The following is a 16,589-nucleotide window of genomic DNA, read 5'->3' as shown; positions in this document are numbered from 1 at the left end:
GCACGGCCTTCTCAAGTGCTAACAGACCACCGTCGCTTCATGAAAAAAGGCCCTCCATAGTGAAAAGCTGACAACCAGAGCCCCAGACTGTAACCTCTCTAAATAACAGCATCTTTAGCATCCAAGGCCTTGCTACTTTTTAAGTTTTAGTTTTAGATAATTCACAGACAATTTTAATAGAATACACAGAAAGATCCTGTCTACCTTTTACCTGCTTTTCCCCTCTGGGTAACATCTTGCATTTGAAACTATAGTACAGAATATGCCAGGATACTTATATATAATCAAGATAAAGAACATTTCCATCTCCACAAGGATTCTCTCCTATTGCCTTTTTACAATCACACCCACCTCCCTGCTGCCCCCTACTCCTCCCTAGCCCTTGGCAACCACTAATCTGTTTTCCATTCTTATCAACTCCTCTCTTAAAAAAACCCAAAAAACCAAACACCCTTATTTTCTCATAACCAGAAGGGCAGGGAGTCCAAAGTTAGGTCCTTGACCCCAAGGGACATGCTCTCCCTGTCGTAAGCGGGACACCAAAGCCCGCTCAGAACCGGGGCTCAGTGGAGAGGGGCGGTGAAGCCCAGGGCTCTGATATTAGCACGATTCCTGGTCTCCTCCACCAGGTGATCCTCAGTCGCCTGCCATGAGTTCTGGAGGCCTAAGCAGGAATGTTGCCTTGCGTGATTTTAATTTCATCTTCCTGCTTATCTCAATAACACAATCCGCGCTTCAAACTCCAGTGAGAAGAAAACTGAAGTGGCCCCAGGAGGCTCTTATCACCACCCAGCACCTTGGGAGCCTGGGAAGATGGAGCCGAGCGAGTGTGCGGGTGGAGGGTGGGCGGGGACTACTTTCCCTTTAACCTGCTTCCGCGGCGGCCCCACCGGACTGTGTGAGCCCCTCAGGTGACGGCGCCCGAAGGTATCCCGTTGCTAGGGGCGTTACCAAGGAGGGGCCACGAGGAGGGGCTCTCTTCCGGGAGGAGGGCAGCTGGTAACCCGGAAGCGGTCGGCAGTGCGGCGCTGTTTAAAGATGGCGGCGGAGGAACCTCAGCAGCAGAAGCAGGAGCCGCTTGGCAGCGACTCGGAAGGTACCGACCGGGGGAGGGCCGTCCGGCCTGGGCTAGCGGGGGCGATGCTGGATGGCCGGTTCCCGAGGAGAGGCCAGGGGTGGGGCGGCCGGTGGCGAAGCGCGCGGACGGCCCCTTCCTCCGCCGCCTCCCCCCCTCCCCCTCACAATGGAAGGAGCCTTGTCGCGACCCCCGGCCGGGCGGGCGGGCTGGCGGGCGAGCGAGCGGGGCGGGCCCACAGCCTCGGCTCTTCTCCCTCGCTCGCTCCCGGGGCGGGGCCTAGGCCGCCCCGCCCAGCGCCCAGCCCCCTCCGTGCCGGGGCCGGGCGCCAGGCTCCCGGGTCCCCAGCTCTCCCGCCCCGGTCCTTGCAGTCAGCCCCGGGCGTCCTCCGGGCCCGGCTGTCCGCCTTCTCCAGAGCAGCCCGAGCCCGGAGGGGCGTCGAATTACGCCGAGCTGCGGAGCACAAAGGACTGGGTGGGCCGCTGGGGATGCTGCGGGCGGCCCGGGGTTGTGAGCGGCCGCAGGTGTGTGCCCCTGAGGGCAGCAGCCTTCGTTTCCGGTAGAGCCCCCTCTTCTGGCTTTGCAGCCTCTTTCCGCCTGTCTAGGCATTGTTTTCTTAGACCCCTGAAGAGTTGGACCTTTCAGAAAGATCCCACGCTCTTCTTTTCACCCCTGAGTTAGACGCGGGGACTGAGTAGGTCACTAGGGTGGGAGGGACAGCCCTGTTGCAGGGCAGCGTAGGGGATGGGTGGAGGCCCAGCTGAGGATCCGGGATGCTCAAGCTCAGAAGGATTGGCCTTAAAAATCATTCAGCACCCACTTCCCATTCTAATCGCACACTCGAGGGACTGAGCTTTCGGAGACCCAGCCCCCTAGAAGGGACTTGTTCAGGATCATGTAAGTTAAGAAGGAGCCAGGGCCAGGATTCAGATCTCCTGGCTCCTTACCAGTGGCTGCTCAGAGCGGGACCCACAGGGTGGACCTGCCCAACTCACTGATGAGTGTTTAACACTATGCCTCTAAGGTAGCACCTCCTCATGACACTTCAGTGAAGGGGGAAGGTGGTGGTATTAGTCCCTATTCACAGCTGAGGATAAGCCTCTGCCGTGAGGTAGCAGAGGAGGGCTATTGTGGTGAAGAGTGCAGGCTTTGAAATTAGACAAACCTGGGTTTGACCACAGGTCTTAGACCTTGGGCAGATTACTTCACCCGTCTGCATTTGTTTATCTGTAAAATGGGCACCATTAAGAATACCCAGGGCCTCCCTGGTGGTGCAGTGGTTGAGAGTCCGCCTGCCGATGCAGGGGATACGGGTTCGTGCCCCGGTCCGGGAGGATCCCATATGCCGCGGAGCGGCTGGGCCCGTGAGCCATGGCCGCTGAGCCTGCGCATCCGGAGCCTGTGCTCCGCAACGGGAGAGGCCACAACAGTGAGAGGCCCGCATACCGCAAAAAAAAAAAAAAAAAAGAATACCCAGGATGGCAGGTGGAGGAAGGGTGTGATTGAGCAAAGTGCAGGCTCACAGGAAGCTCTCATCCAGCCCAAGACTCTGCCTCCTCATCTTTCTTTCCTCAAGAGACCCTGCCTGGCTCCAGAGCATTCCCGGGCTGCTGGGAAGTGCTGTTAGAAAGCAGGGGAAAGGGTTTGTTAGAGCTTTAAGAGTGCACCTTGGGGCTGATCACCTTGGCCTCCTCACTTTAAAGATGAGAAAACTAAGGCCCAGGAAAGGAAAGGACTTTGTCAAGATCACACAGTTGGGGTGGAGCACGGTGTGACGCAGGCTTCCAGATTCCAAGTCTGCTTTCCTCGCCTGCTCTTGTCCTCCGCCCAGCTGCCTGGAGTGGGGATAGCCAGGGCCCACTGTAATCCTTGGCCGTCTTCCTTCTTCCAGGTGTTAACTGTCTTGCCTATGATGAAGCCATCATGGCTCAGCAGGACCGAATTCAGCAAGAGGTGAGGGGCTGCGGCCAGCGGCCCTACTTTGGGGATGCATAGGGTGGACCTAAGGCCTATGTTTATCTCCACTTTGGAAGCCGTCTCCTCTCCAGGCTGAGCTGGGTACTAGATGCCTTTATGGGGCGGTGGTCACTGTGCCACTGGGCTCAGCAGCTCTCATTTAGGTGTTCGGGCTGATAGGTGTGGGTCACTCCGTTCACCTGTCAGAACATGATGGATTTCCTGCCCTCTGCAGATCGCTGTGCAGAACCCTCTGGTCTCAGAGCGGCTGGAGCTCTCTGTCCTGTACAAAGAGTATGCTGAGGATGACAGTATCTATCAACAGAAGATCAAGGTGGGAGCCTGGCTGAGGGGACAGGGAGAGCTCTCGGGTAGGGACAGGGCAGGAGCGTGCCTGCTTTAGACCTGCGCCTCGCTGGGTCTGGCCTCAGAGAGGGTGGGATGTTGGGGGAGCCCTCTGGTTCATAAGCATGCAGACTCTGGAACCACAAAGACCTCGATTCAAATCCTGACCACCACACAGCAGCTGTATCCTCAGCCACTCCTTCGATGTCTCTGAGCGTGGGGTCTCTGAGTTGTGCGGTCTTCATCTGTGAAATCAGGATGATGAAAGCATCTGCCTACAGGGTGGTTGTGAGGTTGAGGGAGATGATGCCTGTGGGGCCTGGTGCAGGCTGCGGGGAGCTGATGCTTTCAGTGCTCACAGTGGGGCTGAGAGGGCTGGGGCCGGCTGCGGGACGACGGTGGCAGCGGGGACACAGTCCTGCATCCTGCTTCCGGGATGTGTGGAGAGGTAGGCAGCAGTGGGGAAAAGGGGCCTACAGACCTTTGTGCAAGGCCCTGCTGCATCACTTACAAACAGGTAAGTCCTTTAACCACTCACTTCCTTCTCTGTGAGCTGGGAGTTTGAAACGCGACAGTGAGTATGTGTAGACTGTCTAATCGGCACAGCCTAAGGGTTTAGTAAATTTTTTTTTTTAAATTTTATCTACTTATTTATTTATTTTGGGCTGCATTGGATCTTCGTTGCTGCGCACGGGCTTTCTCTAGTTGCGGCGAGTGAGGGCTACTCTTCATTGCGGTGCGCGGGCTTCTCACTGTGGTGGCTTCTCTTGTTGCGGAGTGTGGGCTCTAGGCGCGCGGACTTCAGTAGTTGTGGCACACGGGCTCAGTAGTTGTGGCTCGCGGGCTCTAGAGCGCAGGCTCAGTAGTTGTGGCGCACGGGTTTAGTTGCTCCGCGGCATGTGGGATTTTCCCGGACCGTGTCCCCTGCATTGGCAGGCGGATTCTTAACCACTGTACCACCAGGGAAGTCCCAGGTTTAGTAAATATTATTCCTCCCCACTCTCCCCCAAAGATCAGAGATGCTTAGAACCTTCCACCTGAAAGGAGGGACCTTTGGGGTTAGCCATTTCAGGGGCCAGTCAGGTAACCCAGGTGATTGAAGGTGGCCGGGTCAGGTGGTGAACAGCCACGCCACAGCTCGGGTCAGCCAGTAGCAGGCAGTGGAAGCTCATGGGGCGGATGGGAGTGTCCATGCCTGTCACTCCATCGGTGCTTCCAAGACAAGCCAGAGGTTATTTTGTGGTAAAATCTCCAGACTCCTAATAGTTGGCAGCTTATTCAGATTTAAAATGTGTGGGCCAAACAGTGCACACAGATCAGCTCTGTGAGGCCTGTGGTCCCCTCTGACCCCTTACTCAGGGTGTTTATGGTTTACCCAAGAGGCCTGTAGAGAGAGGAAAGCACGGGCTCTGGGGCCTGGTAGACCTGGGTTTGAGTCCTGGCTTCACCCCTTCTGTGTGGTCTTGGGCAGCACCCTGGGAGGAGGAGGAGGAGAATGGGTATTATTAGCCCGCGGCAGAGGGCCTAGCAAAGAGTGAGCGCTCAGGTTGATTCTGGTAGCTGTTCTGGTAGCGGCAGTGATTTGGGCTCTTTGTACACATTTTGTCCCGTTCATTTAACATTTCTGAGTACATACTGTGGGCCAGGCACTGTTTTAGGTGCTGGAGATAAGAGTGATGACTGCAGCTGTCAACTCCCGCCCTCAAGGTGATGGTTCATAGTGGAAAGGCGGCCATTAAATGAGGGGGAACCCTAATGTATGTCAGAGGTGGTAGGTGCTGTGGCGAAAAGTGACGCGGGACAAGGAGATCAGGAGTGGGAGGGTTTGCGGTTTTGTTTTTTTTTTAATAAACTTATTTATTTATTTATTGCTGTGTTGGGTCTTTGTTGCTGTGCGCAGGCTTTCTCTAGTTGCTGCAAGTGGGGGCTACTCTTTGTTGCAGTACATTTGCTTCTCATTGTGGTGGCTTCTCGTTGCAGAGCATGGGCTCTAGGCACGTGGGCTTCAGTAGTTGTGGGCATGGGCTCAGTAGTTGTGGCTTGCGGGCGGGCTTATTTGCTCCGTGGCATGTGGGAGCTTCCCGGACCAGGGCTCGAACCCACGTCCCCTGCATTGGCAGGTGGATTCTTAAGCACTGCACCACCAGGGAAGTCCCCGGGTTTGCAGTTTTAAGTATGGGGGTGTGTGAGTAATGAACTGAGAGGCAAGGGAGCAAGCTGGCGTGGCCGGCTGGGCAGAGCTGGGTGGGGGCCAGTGTGGCCGGAGCAGAGCGGGTAGGAGACACGGGGGTTGGAGCCGAGAAAGGACTTGGAGGGAGCTGAGTATTTAATGGGTTTCTCCGGTCGCTGGTGGCCTGGGTGGGGATAGACAGAGCAGTGAGGTGGAGGCAGGGAGACCTGTGCGGAGGCTTGTGCAATAAAACCGGCCAGAGATGGAGGGACGGCCAGGGCAGCTGAGTGGCCCAGGTGAGAAGCCGTTGGATGCGGGCACAGCCGAAAGGGTCTGCTGCTGGGTTGGATGGGGTGTGAGGGTGGAGTCGGCAGTGGCTGGGAGGTTTTGGCTCCGCAGCTGAAAGGTGGAGGGCGGGCAGTTGAGGGGAGGCCTGGAGGAGGTCAGGAGCCACCTGTTGGCTGCGTTGGTCTGAGGCGGTGGAGGCAAGGCAGTTGGGTGTGAGTCAAAGTTGGAGTTGAGGGCCAAGAAGGGGGCGGGTGAAGAGTTACGTTTAAATCCCATGAGCCGTGAGGTCAGGAGAGCAAGTAGAGCTGACGCTGAAGCTGCCCCAGGTCTGAGCAGGTTGTGCTGTTCACATGGCAGGGGCTGTGGATGGCCTGTGGCATGGTTGTCTTCTGGCAGGTGACACGTGGGCTCTTGAGGAAGGGTGCTCTGTGGTTTGGTGGCGGCCGTGACCGCCACAGGTTAGATGAGGAGGGGCAGCGGTGAGGTTGGAGGACATGGAGAGGGTGGGCCCGGCAGCACGTGAAGGGAGGACGGAAGTGGGGCGGGTGCGTCACCGCACAGTGGATGCAGGTGGACGCTGCCAAGCGGCTGGTCTGGGGAGGATGGGTTCGACCTTAGGGCTTAGGAGGCCCTCCGTGACCTTCACTAGAGTAAAAGCCTGCTGGGATGGAGTTCACAGCAGAAGAGAAATGGCGACAGTGGGCACAGATGGCTTCACTAGAAGCCCTACAGGAAAGCAGAGAAATTGGGTGGTAGCTGGAAAGGAATTCACGGGAAGCAGAGTGTTTTTTTCGAAGGGAGAACTGGTCTTGGGTTTATATGCTGATGGGTCTAAACGGGTCGGGAGAGAGAAGTTGATGATGCGGGAGGAGAGGGGAGACTTCCTGGAACGGTGACCTGAATCCAAGAGAGGGAGGCTCTGGTGGCCGCCTCAGACCCTCCGAGGATAGAGAGAGAGGCCGTGGGTGGGTGTGCTGCGGGGGCCTAGGGGCCTCAGTCGCAGAGGAAGCAGGGTCATTGGGAAGGTGACTGGGGGGCGCTTCAGGAGAATGGAGAAGGTATGAGATAGGAGGGGAGGGGCCCAGGCCAGGGGAGTGAGGCCTGCTTGCCGGACAGCACTGAGGGCCAGACACACCCATCCCCCCCACCCGGCTCATAGCGGAGGTTCAGCAGGCGGAAGAAGTTCCATTGAGCTGCGGAGGGAACTGGAAAAGAGCAAACCAGGCCCTGTGAGCGGGCAGGGTGGAGACTAGACAGGGGGGGCGAGGGAGGCCGTTTCCCGCGCTGGGGCTGTGTGGTAGGGGCCTCAGGTGTGGCACTATGCCCCATACCCTAACTTGTTGGCCCTGGAGCTCTCAGGGTTTGAAAGGCTGTTCACTGGAAAAGCTGTGTCGGTCAGGGACCCGTTCTCTTGCCTGTTTTTATGAAACAGCAGCCCTTCGGGCCCAGCAGCGTGGCATACGCATTGGCTGGTGACCGCTTCGGCGACCCGTGCACCCAATGTGTCCATAACTCAGTTTCCTGGGGCTTTGGGGGCTCCTGGCAGTGGGTTGCTAAGTGAGCCCCCACCCCAGAGTCAGCAGCCAAGGCTGCCAGGTGGCTGCTTGGAGCTCAGTTGCCACCCGCTCTGGTGTGACCTTTCTTGGGGGGGTTTCCTTGGCCCGCCATGGTTCTGGCCTGATGTTGACGGGCACGGGGTGGGCTGGGGGCTGCCTCTCCGCAGGACCTCCACAAAAAGTACTCATACATCCGCAAGACCAGGCCTGATGGAAACTGCTTCTATCGAGCTTTCGGATTCTCCCACTTGGAGGCGTTGCTGGATGACAGCAAGGAATTGCAGCGGTGAGGAGGGTGGCCACTTGGGCACAATGGAAGCAGGTAGGGGAGGGTTCCATGAAGGGCTTGTGGGCCCCCTCCTCCCTCTTGATGACTGGGAGGTGTGGTTCCACCTGAGGCCCAGTGACGGGCTGGGCCTCTGCTTGGGGCTTCCGTCAGTGGCCAGTCCCCCACCCCAGGGCTGGTGTCTCTGGGCCCCTGCTCTGCTGGCCTAGGATCTCATGCCAGCCTCTTTTTCCCTTCCATCCACAGGTTCAAGGCCGTGTCCGCCAAGAGCAAAGAGGACCTGGTGTCCCAGGGCTTCACTGAGTTCACAATTGAGGATTTCCATAACACGGTGAGCCCAGCCACCCGGTCACCCGGTCAGCCAGAGTGGAGGGGGGGGGGGGTGGCCTGGCTGTGGCAGGGTTGACCCATCTCCTCCCTCATCTTGCCCTCTGTCCCCCTCGGGTGGCAGTTCATGGACCTGATCGAGCAGGTGGAGAAGCAGACCTCAGTGGCCGACCTGCTGGCCTCCTTCAACGACCAGAGCACCTCAGACTACCTGGTGGTCTACCTGCGGCTGCTCACCTCGGGCTACCTGCAGCGCGAGAGCAAGTTCTTTGAGCACTTCATCGAGGGTGGCCGGACCGTCAAGGAGTTCTGCCAGCAGGTGCTGCCCCCTCCCTACTCCTCAGACTCGGGTGCCTCGGGTGGGGAGCCCCGGGCCGGGGAAGGGGGCGGGGGAGAGGTGCCGAGATGCGGGCCCTGAGCCGCCCCTGTGCCTCAGGAGGTGGAGCCCATGTGCAAGGAGAGCGACCACATCCACATCATCGCGCTGGCCCAGGCGCTCAGCGTCTCCATCCAGGTGGAGTACATGGACCGCGGCGAGGGCGGCACCACCAACCCCCACATCTTCCCCGAGGGCTCCGAGCCCAAGGTGTACCTTCTCTACCGGCCTGGACACTACGATATCCTCTACAAATAGGGCCGGCCCCGGCCTGCCGCTGCCCTGCCTGCCCTCCCCTCTGCCAGGCGCTAGACATGTACAGAGGTTTTTTTGTGGTTGTAAATGGTCATACTTCACTCCCCCACCCCCTTCCCTGTCATACGACCTTCCGTGTTTTATTAAAGGGGACGCTGGTGGTGAGCCACGTGTGTGCGTGTCCCTGCTCTGCTGCTGCCCACCTGGCTGCTCTGTGTCTGGCTGCCCCCCTTCCCCTCAGGTGGGTTCCTCTCAGCCTTCCACCTGTCCACCCCCAAGCTTCCCCGCCAGGAGCAGTTTTGAGGGGGCTAGGCCTCTTGGGGATCCCTCCTGCTTATTGGGGTTCTGATTCCTTCCCGTCAGGCCTCTGCCCCTTCCCTCTTTAGCTGGCCAGGGGCTTCCATGGGGATGTGGAAGTTCCTCAGAGACTAGCCCAGGGACCCAGGACCACCAAAGCTTCAAGCTGCTCCCTCATAGGCCCCGCCTCCACCCTGCTGTCCTGGCCAGGGCCTGGGTTGCCTGCCCTCCATCAGGGGTCTGCCTGGTGGAGGAGTCCCGGGTGGAGAGGGCCGGCGTGATGGTGGGGCCTGGCTCAGGGCAGGTGGAGGAGCGGGGGCACCCCAGGTGGTGCCAACCAGGTGGGGGAGGGGCAGTCCTCAAGCCTGTGCTTGGTCCTCCATGCCCAGGCCTAGTGGGGCTTGCCAGGCCACCATTCTCTTCCCACCCCTCCCCTCGGCCTGCTGCCTGTGCCTGCTTTGCACCCCCACTGCTTGGGCCGCGGTGTCTGCATCGCCTTCCTTTTTGCCTTCACCTCTTCTCTTCCCTCCGGCACATGTGGGGTCTCGGCCCCCAGGCTGTGAGCTCCTTGGGGGCAGGCCCTCAATAAATGTGAAGTGCTGCTGCCCACTTCTGCTGTCCGGCCCGTGCCTCCACCTGCCTGGCTCACCGAGAGCTCTCGCCAGCCCCTTTAAGCCAAAGCACCTGTCCATACCTGGGCTGCTTCCCTCACCCGTCCCCAGCCAGGACTGGGACAGTAGGAGCTGCAACAGTAGTGGTCTTTATTAGAATAGAGGCTGCTGGGGGCGGGGGTGGAGGGAAAGAATAGGGTGGCCAAGCCAGGCCCTGCTGCAGGCTTCCGCGATTTCTTAGAGCTGGGAGCGCGGTCCGGTAGGCCCAGACGAGTCTGTGGGCAAAGCCAGTAGGTCAGAGCATGTGGGCCGTGGGCCTCCCCTAGCTTCCCAGGCTTGCCTCCCTGGCTTCCCTGCGTGGGGGTGAGCGGAGCGCGGGGTGAGCGGGTGTGTTAGTGGGCACGAGGTTAGTGGGCAGCCACACGGAGGGCCAGGCCCTGCTTACCGGTCCTGGTCAGGGTAGGCGGCAGGCTGCCATCACGCTGGAAGGCAGAGGACAGTGAGAGCCCGCCCGGGGTGGATGGGGGCGGGGCAGGGGCTGGCCGGGGCGCGCACCACGGGGTACGTACCGACGGGGAAGTAGTGGGGGAGGCGTTGCCGGTAGATGTTTTCGTCCTTCTCCAGGAACACGCATATGATCAGCCGGTCCACCTGCGCCAGGGCCTGTTCAGCCTGGGGGGAAACCACCCACACCCCGGCACCCCGGCTCCCCGGCTCCCCGGTCTTAACGCCGCCCGCCCCAGCAGGTTTGCACCTGCCTCGCCCTTGGGGCGCTCTTCGACCTGAGTTTAGAGCTCAGGCTGCAGAAGGGGCTCATGGTGTGGTGTGCTATTGCCTTCTCGCACTACCCTGCGCCCTGGTTGCCGGGGAGGAAACAGCCCCGAGGAAAGGAGAGGGGACGCAGAGAGCAATGGCAAGGCCTGAACCCCATGTGCCCAGCGCTCTGTACGTGGCTGGTGGGGCTGGTCAGCGGGGCCGGGGTGCGCCCCGCCACCCACCCCGGTCTGGTCCTCTTGGCTGGACCCAGGCCTCACCTTGTCCTTGTGCTGCTCCAGCCACTCGCGCAACGTGGTCAGCACTACCTCGGCCGCCGCCTCGTTGGGGTAGCCTGCGGACCGGACCCGGTGGGGCGGGAGTGAGGCCCAAGCTCCCACCCGTCCCTCGCCGCTTCGCCTCGGCTCCCACCCACCCCCGACCGGGCCCCTCCCCCTGCCCCGCCCTCCCTGGCCCCTCCCTGCGTCTGGGCCCACCCGCTGCCCACCCGCGCCCTTCCTCCTCTAGACCCCACTCACCAAACACTCCTGTGGAGATACAGGGGAACGCCTGGGGTGGGGGGGTGAGAAGGGATTGGGGGCCGCGTCACTCTCCGCTCCGCCTCCCGCCAGGCCGTGCCCCGCCCCCGGCTTCACGTCGCCCCCACCACCACCCCCCCGCCGCCGCCTGGCGCCCCTCACCACCGAGCGGAGCCGGTGCTCTAGCAGCAGGTCAAGGCTGCTCAAGTAGCAGCTGCGGAGCTCGGCAGCCTGGCTGGCGCTGGGCTCTCCGTGGGCGATGGGTCCCACCGTGTGGATGACATCTGTGGGAGGCGACGAGATCAGACCGGCCGGGGGCTCCGTGCGGTCCTCGGCTTTCCCTCCTGCCGGCCTGGGCCCTGGAGCGGACGGGAAACAAGCCCTCTCCTCCCCAGGTTCTGAGGCTCCCCGGGGGAGGACCCCACCCAGGTCGGCACGCAGCTGTACCCTCGAGCCTCAGTTCACGCCTCCACAGGCACAGGCAGGCCCACGCTGGGCCCCTCCCCACATCTGTAGGCACCCGGCTGAGGCAATGGGGCGTTGCCTCCTTAGCGCTTACCCTCCCTTCAAGTCCTGGCCCCTCCCCAGCCTCCACGCATCCCCTCCCGCCACCGGCTTCCTGGAGAAGGCGAGGGGGGGCCAGGTCCCGGCACTTCAGAAGGGCCCCGGAGGAGGCCTCCAGCAATTCTGTGGGGGGGGTGCACCCCTAATCCCCAGTTACAGCACTCACACAGGCGCCCTGTCTGCGCCCCACCGGGGTGGGAGTGTCGGGGACTCACACTTGGCCGGCAGCCGGTAGCCGCAGGTGATCTTGGCCTTGCCGGTCTCGCAGCTCTGAAGGGTCCTGCACTCGTCGGTGAGGAGGGGTCCGGCGGCCCGGTGGATGCAGCCGTCCACTGCAGGGGACGGGGCAGTGAGCCTTGGGGTTCCCTGCCGCACGCCTGAGCCCGTTTTAGAGAAGGCCGAGGCCCACAGACCGAATACTCCCGATCCCCTGGCTGTGCTGGGACTCACAGGGCACCTCGCCTTTCTCCCGCGGCCTCCTGACGCTCCCTCACCCCTACACCCCCTACACCCACCCCTGGTCCCACACTTGTTTCACGTCTAGGGAAATCGAGGCGGAGACAGGGGCCAAAGCGGGCCCCGGCGGGAGCTGGCGCAGACCGGCCGGCAGGGGGCGCGCCCGGCCCGCCCTGCTCTTTCCTGGGCTTTTGGCAGGGACGCGGGAGGGGTTGGGGTCTCTCCGGGCCGAGGTGGCTCCGGGAGGCAGGGTCCGGGACGGCAGGAACCGCAGCCCGAGCCGGGCTAGGGGTAAGTCCGCCCTCCCGGCTCCGGCCCGGACGTGCCGCGGAGCCCGCTACCAGTCGCCGTCTCCGCGCCAGGAGCCCAGAGTCCCAAGGTCGACCTCTCAAGGCGAGGCCCCTCGGACCTACTTTACAAACTCTAAGACCCACTTTACAGACGCGGAAACTGAGGCCACCTAGTTACAAGAGGCAGATCCGGGCTTCCCTGGTGGCGCAGTGGTTGGGAGTCCGCCTGCCGATGCAGGGGACATGGGTTCGTGCCCCGGTCTGGGAGGATCCCACGTGCCGCGGAGCGGCTGGGCCCGTGCGCGTCCGGAGCCTGTGCTCCGCAACTGGAGAGGCCACAACAGTGAGAGGCCCGCGTACCGCAAAAAATATAAATAAAAAAAAAAAAAAAAAAAAAAAAAGAGGCAGATCCGATCCCGGCCTTGAGCTAGGTCTTCCAGCTCCTTCCCTGCGCCACGCGGGGAAGGTGATCCGGGCCGCGCAGGTGTCTCCAGGAGTGCACCTCAGCTCGTTAACGAGCCGCCTCGTTAGTGCATCCCGCTTAATTGGGGCCGGGCCTGGGCTTATTTATCCGAGGGCGGCTCTGGTGCTTCGCTAGCGACCTTGGGGACCTGGACCCAGATAAACAACTTGGGCACAGGAGAGACTCTTCTCCTGTCCGACCTCGCTCCCTCCCGCGGCGCCGAGGGACAGGCGGGGTTCGGCCTTGCCCCTCATTGGCTGCCGCACCTTGTTAAGCCCTTTCCCTGCTCCCAGATCGGCCACTGCCTCATCTGAAAATTAGGCACAGTGACCGCGCCGCCCCCCGCCCCCTCCACCCCGGCCTCAGGGGAGGCGTTAACATCCTGGCCAGGAGAACATGACCCACCTCTGGCAGGTCCCCAGCTCCGATTGCACCCTAGGCCTGTGCCAGGGGCTTCTTGGACACGGAGCTCAATGCTCTGCAGCAGGAAAGGACTATAATTTCCTCATTTTACAGATGCGCAAACCGAGGCCCTAGCTCCTTCATCACAGCCCCACCCTCAACATCTTGGCACAGGACCAGGGACACCAACTGGACCACTCCCTTTTCTTCTGTTTTCTTTTATGCCCTGTGAGCCCAATTAAACCTAATTTTGCGACTTCACTCAGGGATGGCACCAGGCGATTTCCCAGGGCATCCCAGGAGTGGGGGTGGGCGGGTGGGGTAGAGGAGTTGGGGGAACCCGGGGATGGAATCTGGGACTGGGTCCCCCGTCTCCTCCTCTTGGGCAGGGATGAGGATGGCGGCACCCAATGGGAGGGGGCAGAGAGTGGGGCCCTGGGCTGTGTGTCCAAGGGGGGGCACAGTGGGTGTACAGCATCCACGTGCAGTGTGTCTGTTCCGGGTGGGGGTGCCAGGCGACCCACCCAGCAAGGTGTGCCACAGCAGGGGCTGTGGAGCTGTGCAGCCTGGGTTCAGATGCCAGCTCTGCCAGTCACATTTGTGTGACCCAGGGCACTTAACCTCTCTGGACCTCGATTGCCCCATCTGTAAGATGGGATAATAGTAGTACCCACCTTATAGGAGTATTGGAAGGATTAAGTTAATTCCTGTAACGTGCTTAAGGCATGAGTGAAGGCGACGCCAGTGTTGGCTATTACTAAGTCAGTGAGACTATATGGGCGGGTGCCCAACGTGTATACCAGGGAGCGGGGCGGGAGGTAGCATCCAGGGCGTACAGGGTTAGCACAGGGACCTGCCGGAGCCGGCTCACCTGGGGACCTCCCAGCCCTGCCCCAGTGGTCTCATCCACTTGGCACCTGGTTGCCTGCCATCTCCCCGTGCTGTCCACCCTGCAGGCGACCTTGGCCCACTGTGGGGGCCGTGTGGAAGTGGCGCTCAGCGGGATCTGTGTTTAAGGGACTTATTTTTTCCTGCAGAAGCGGACAGGCCTGCAGCCAAGCCTTTGGGGCTGACCTGGGGGCATGAGGGGGTAGGAGGAGGGAGGAATTGGCGCTGGCAGAGCCCTCGGGCTGGAGTCCCCCGAGCAGCATGCAGAACAGGGCCGGGGCCGTGTGCAGGTGCCCAGGGAGCAGTTCTCCCAAAGCACAGCTGAGGGACAGGCCCGGGGTTCCACCCCTGCTCACTCTTCCCCAAGAAGCCAGCACCCAGACTGGCCCTGGACTCAGGGTTTCAGCAGCCAGGCCCCCTCCTGCCCCGGCTCCCTGTCCACACAGCAGCCTGTGGCTCTCCCATCCCTGAGTGCCAGAGGAGGCTCCCAGCCCAAAGGGCTGCCCCTTCCCATGTCTCCCACCATGACCTGCACCTCCCCTGGCTCTGACCCCCAGGCCCGGTCCCAGCTCTTCCTTGGGCTAAGCTGAGCCCTGGAGACTGGAAGGAGGAGGTTTCCTGGGGTCCCATCCAAAGACAATGTCCTTCCTCCCAACTCCCCACCTGACCCTGGGGCAGCTGGCCCTTGGGCCTGCCTGGTTAGGGGGTGCCCCAGTTCATACCAATTGACCCTCGGTCCTCTCCCTGGTCAGCCACATCCAAAAACCCTCTAAAGCAACCATACTCCAAAAAAATTAAAAGAAACAAAAACAAAAATCCCTCAAAGCTCCAACTTGACCCCCACGTCACTCTGAGTCAGCAGAAAACCTGGGGTCTCTCCTGGGGAGACTGAGCCCACACGGGTGGTAGGGCCTTCCTCAGATGTCCCTCCACTAAGGTCAAGGCTGAACCCTTCCTCTCCCGGAAGATGGCCCTAAGGCCACTCTGCCTCCCTCCTCAGCCTCCCCCTCGCTCCTCCATCTTTAAGGTCCTAGGTCTGGCTCCTTAATTTCCGCGTCAACAGCTTCTTTTTTTTTTTTTATAAATTAAAAAAATATATATTTATTTTGGGCTTCCCTGGTGGCACAGTGGTTGGGAGTCCTCCTGCTGATGCAGGGGACATGGGTTTGTGCCCCGGTCCGGGAAGATCCCACGTGCCACGGAGCAGCTGGGCCCGTGAGCCATGGCCGCTGAGCCTGCGCGTCCGGAGCCTGTGCTCCACAACGGGAGAGGCCACAGCAGTGAGAGGCCCGCGTACCGCAAAAAAAAAAAAAAAAAAATTATTTATTTTTATTTTTGTCTGCCTTGGGTCTTTGTTGCTGCACACAGGCTTTTCTCTAGTTGCGGCGAGTGGGGGCTACTCTTCGTTGCAGTTCATGGGCTTCTCATTGGGTGGCTTCTCTTGTTGCAGAGCATGGGCTCTAGGCCCATGGGCTTCAGTAGTTGTGGCCCTCGGGCTCAGTAGTTGTGGCTTGTGGGCTCTAGAGCGCAGGCTCAGTAGTTGTGGCGCACGGGCTTAGTTGCTCCGTGGCATGTGGGATCTTCCCGGACCAGGGCTTGAACCCGTTTCCCCTGCACTGGCAGGTGGATTCTTTTTTTTTTTCCTGCGGTACGCGGGCCTCTCACTGCTGTGGTCTCTCCCGTTGCGGAGCACAGGCTCCGGACGCACAGGCTCAGCGGCCATGGCCCACGGGCCCAGCCACTCCGCGGCACGTGGGATCCTCCTGGACCGGGGCACAAACCCGCGTCCCCCGCATCGGCAGGCGGACTCTCAACCACTGCGCCACCAGGGAAGTCCCTCTACAGTTTCTTGGTGAGCAAGGCGCTGAGCCATGTACATCCACTGTCTTATTTGGGCCTCACAGCCTGGCTGTGCTATTATTTTTCCTGCTTTAGAGAAGAAGAAATTGAGGCACAGAGAGGGTGAGAGACTTGCCCAAGGTGACACAGCTGGACTGCTCTACTTCCTCTAGGACCATGAAAGGACCTGTCTCTCCGTTCCCATCCTGAGCCTCCCTCCCACCCTGGCTGTCTGTCTACTGTTTGCCCTCCTCACCCAAACACTTTGGGAAGACGTTTTGTCTACGGCTGCTGTCTCCTCACTGCTGGCCCCTGCAGCCTGTCTCCTGTCCCCTCCCCACATCTACATATCCCCCTCCTAACAGAGGGACTGCTCTGGGGACCTTTGGTTGCTGAGTGGTCTGGGGCCACTCCTCTTGCACGACTGTTCAGCTGCACCCACAGGCTGACCACTAACTGTCTCCATCCGATCCAGCAAGGCTGCCTTGGAGACCTGCTCTCCCCGTCCTCCGGCCTCCCTGATCTCTTCTGTCTGGGGGCTCTGTCTGCCCTCTCTCTGTTCCAGCCCTGACTCTCCGCCCTGGTCCAGGCACATCCCCCAGAGAAGCCAGCCGCCCCTGCTTGGAAGCCCACCCCAGCCTCCTGCCATTGGTGTGGCCTCCACAGCCCTGCACTGAGACTTCAGGAGCATCAGCTCAGACTCAGCCCCTGCCTTGCAAGTCCAGGGCCGGGAAGGCGCTGGGAGAGGGCAGGGCCTGGAGCCGGGCCCTCCTCAGAGCCAGTGGAGGTGAAGCAGACAGGCTCCCATGGGGGCCATTTGCCAAGGCGCTTAGGATATTTTGGCCGCTATTTA

General features: G+C 60.7%; 2 protein-coding genes across 6 annotated transcripts in view; one reads left to right on the top strand and one right to left on the bottom strand.

Moving 5' to 3' along the window:
- The first annotated feature begins 1,032 nt into the window (after positions 1-1,032).
- OTUB1 (OTU deubiquitinase, ubiquitin aldehyde binding 1) lies at positions 1,033-8,799 on the top strand. Of its 4 annotated transcripts, none has more exons than XM_079707324.1 (7): positions 1,033-1,096; positions 2,967-3,028; positions 3,267-3,365; positions 7,558-7,676; positions 7,923-8,007; positions 8,149-8,322; positions 8,440-8,799. In XM_079707324.1, exons 1-7 carry the CDS (start codon positions 1,039-1,041, stop codon positions 8,635-8,637), a joined length of 795 nt encoding a protein of 264 aa, XP_079563450.1. In that variant the 5' UTR covers positions 1,033-1,038; the 3' UTR covers positions 8,638-8,799. The 4 variants fall into 4 exon arrangements, with proteins under 4 accessions (XP_079563450.1, XP_079563451.1, XP_079563449.1 ...); XM_079707325.1 differs by having other exon boundaries at positions 8,128-8,322; positions 8,497-8,799; XM_079707323.1 differs by having other exon boundaries at positions 8,128-8,322.
- An 876-nt stretch (positions 8,800-9,675) lies between these two features.
- Positions 9,676-16,589, bottom strand: part of MACROD1 (mono-ADP ribosylhydrolase 1) — a gene marked incomplete at its 5' end in the record, with an annotated part of 151,349 nt that continues 144,435 nt past the window's right edge. For both annotated transcript variants that reach the window (XM_079707311.1, XM_079707312.1), the window contains 7 exons: positions 9,676-9,817; positions 9,988-10,024; positions 10,112-10,193; positions 10,577-10,650; positions 10,835-10,865; positions 10,997-11,118; positions 11,614-11,730. In XM_079707311.1, the coding sequence (XP_079563437.1) occupies positions 10,020-10,024; positions 10,112-10,193; positions 10,577-10,650; positions 10,835-10,865; positions 10,997-11,118; positions 11,614-11,730 (431 nt within the window). In that variant the 3' untranslated portion in view covers positions 9,676-9,817; positions 9,988-10,019. The remainder of the gene's footprint in view (positions 9,818-9,987; positions 10,025-10,111; positions 10,194-10,576; positions 10,651-10,834; positions 10,866-10,996; positions 11,119-11,613; positions 11,731-16,589) is intronic.

The sequence above is a fragment of the Hyperoodon ampullatus genome, assembly GCF_949752795.1.
Source record: "Hyperoodon ampullatus genome assembly, chromosome: 7".
NCBI lineage: Eukaryota > Metazoa > Chordata > Mammalia > Artiodactyla > Ziphiidae > Hyperoodon > Hyperoodon ampullatus.
This window is presented reverse-complemented; position numbering and strand designations above follow the sequence as displayed.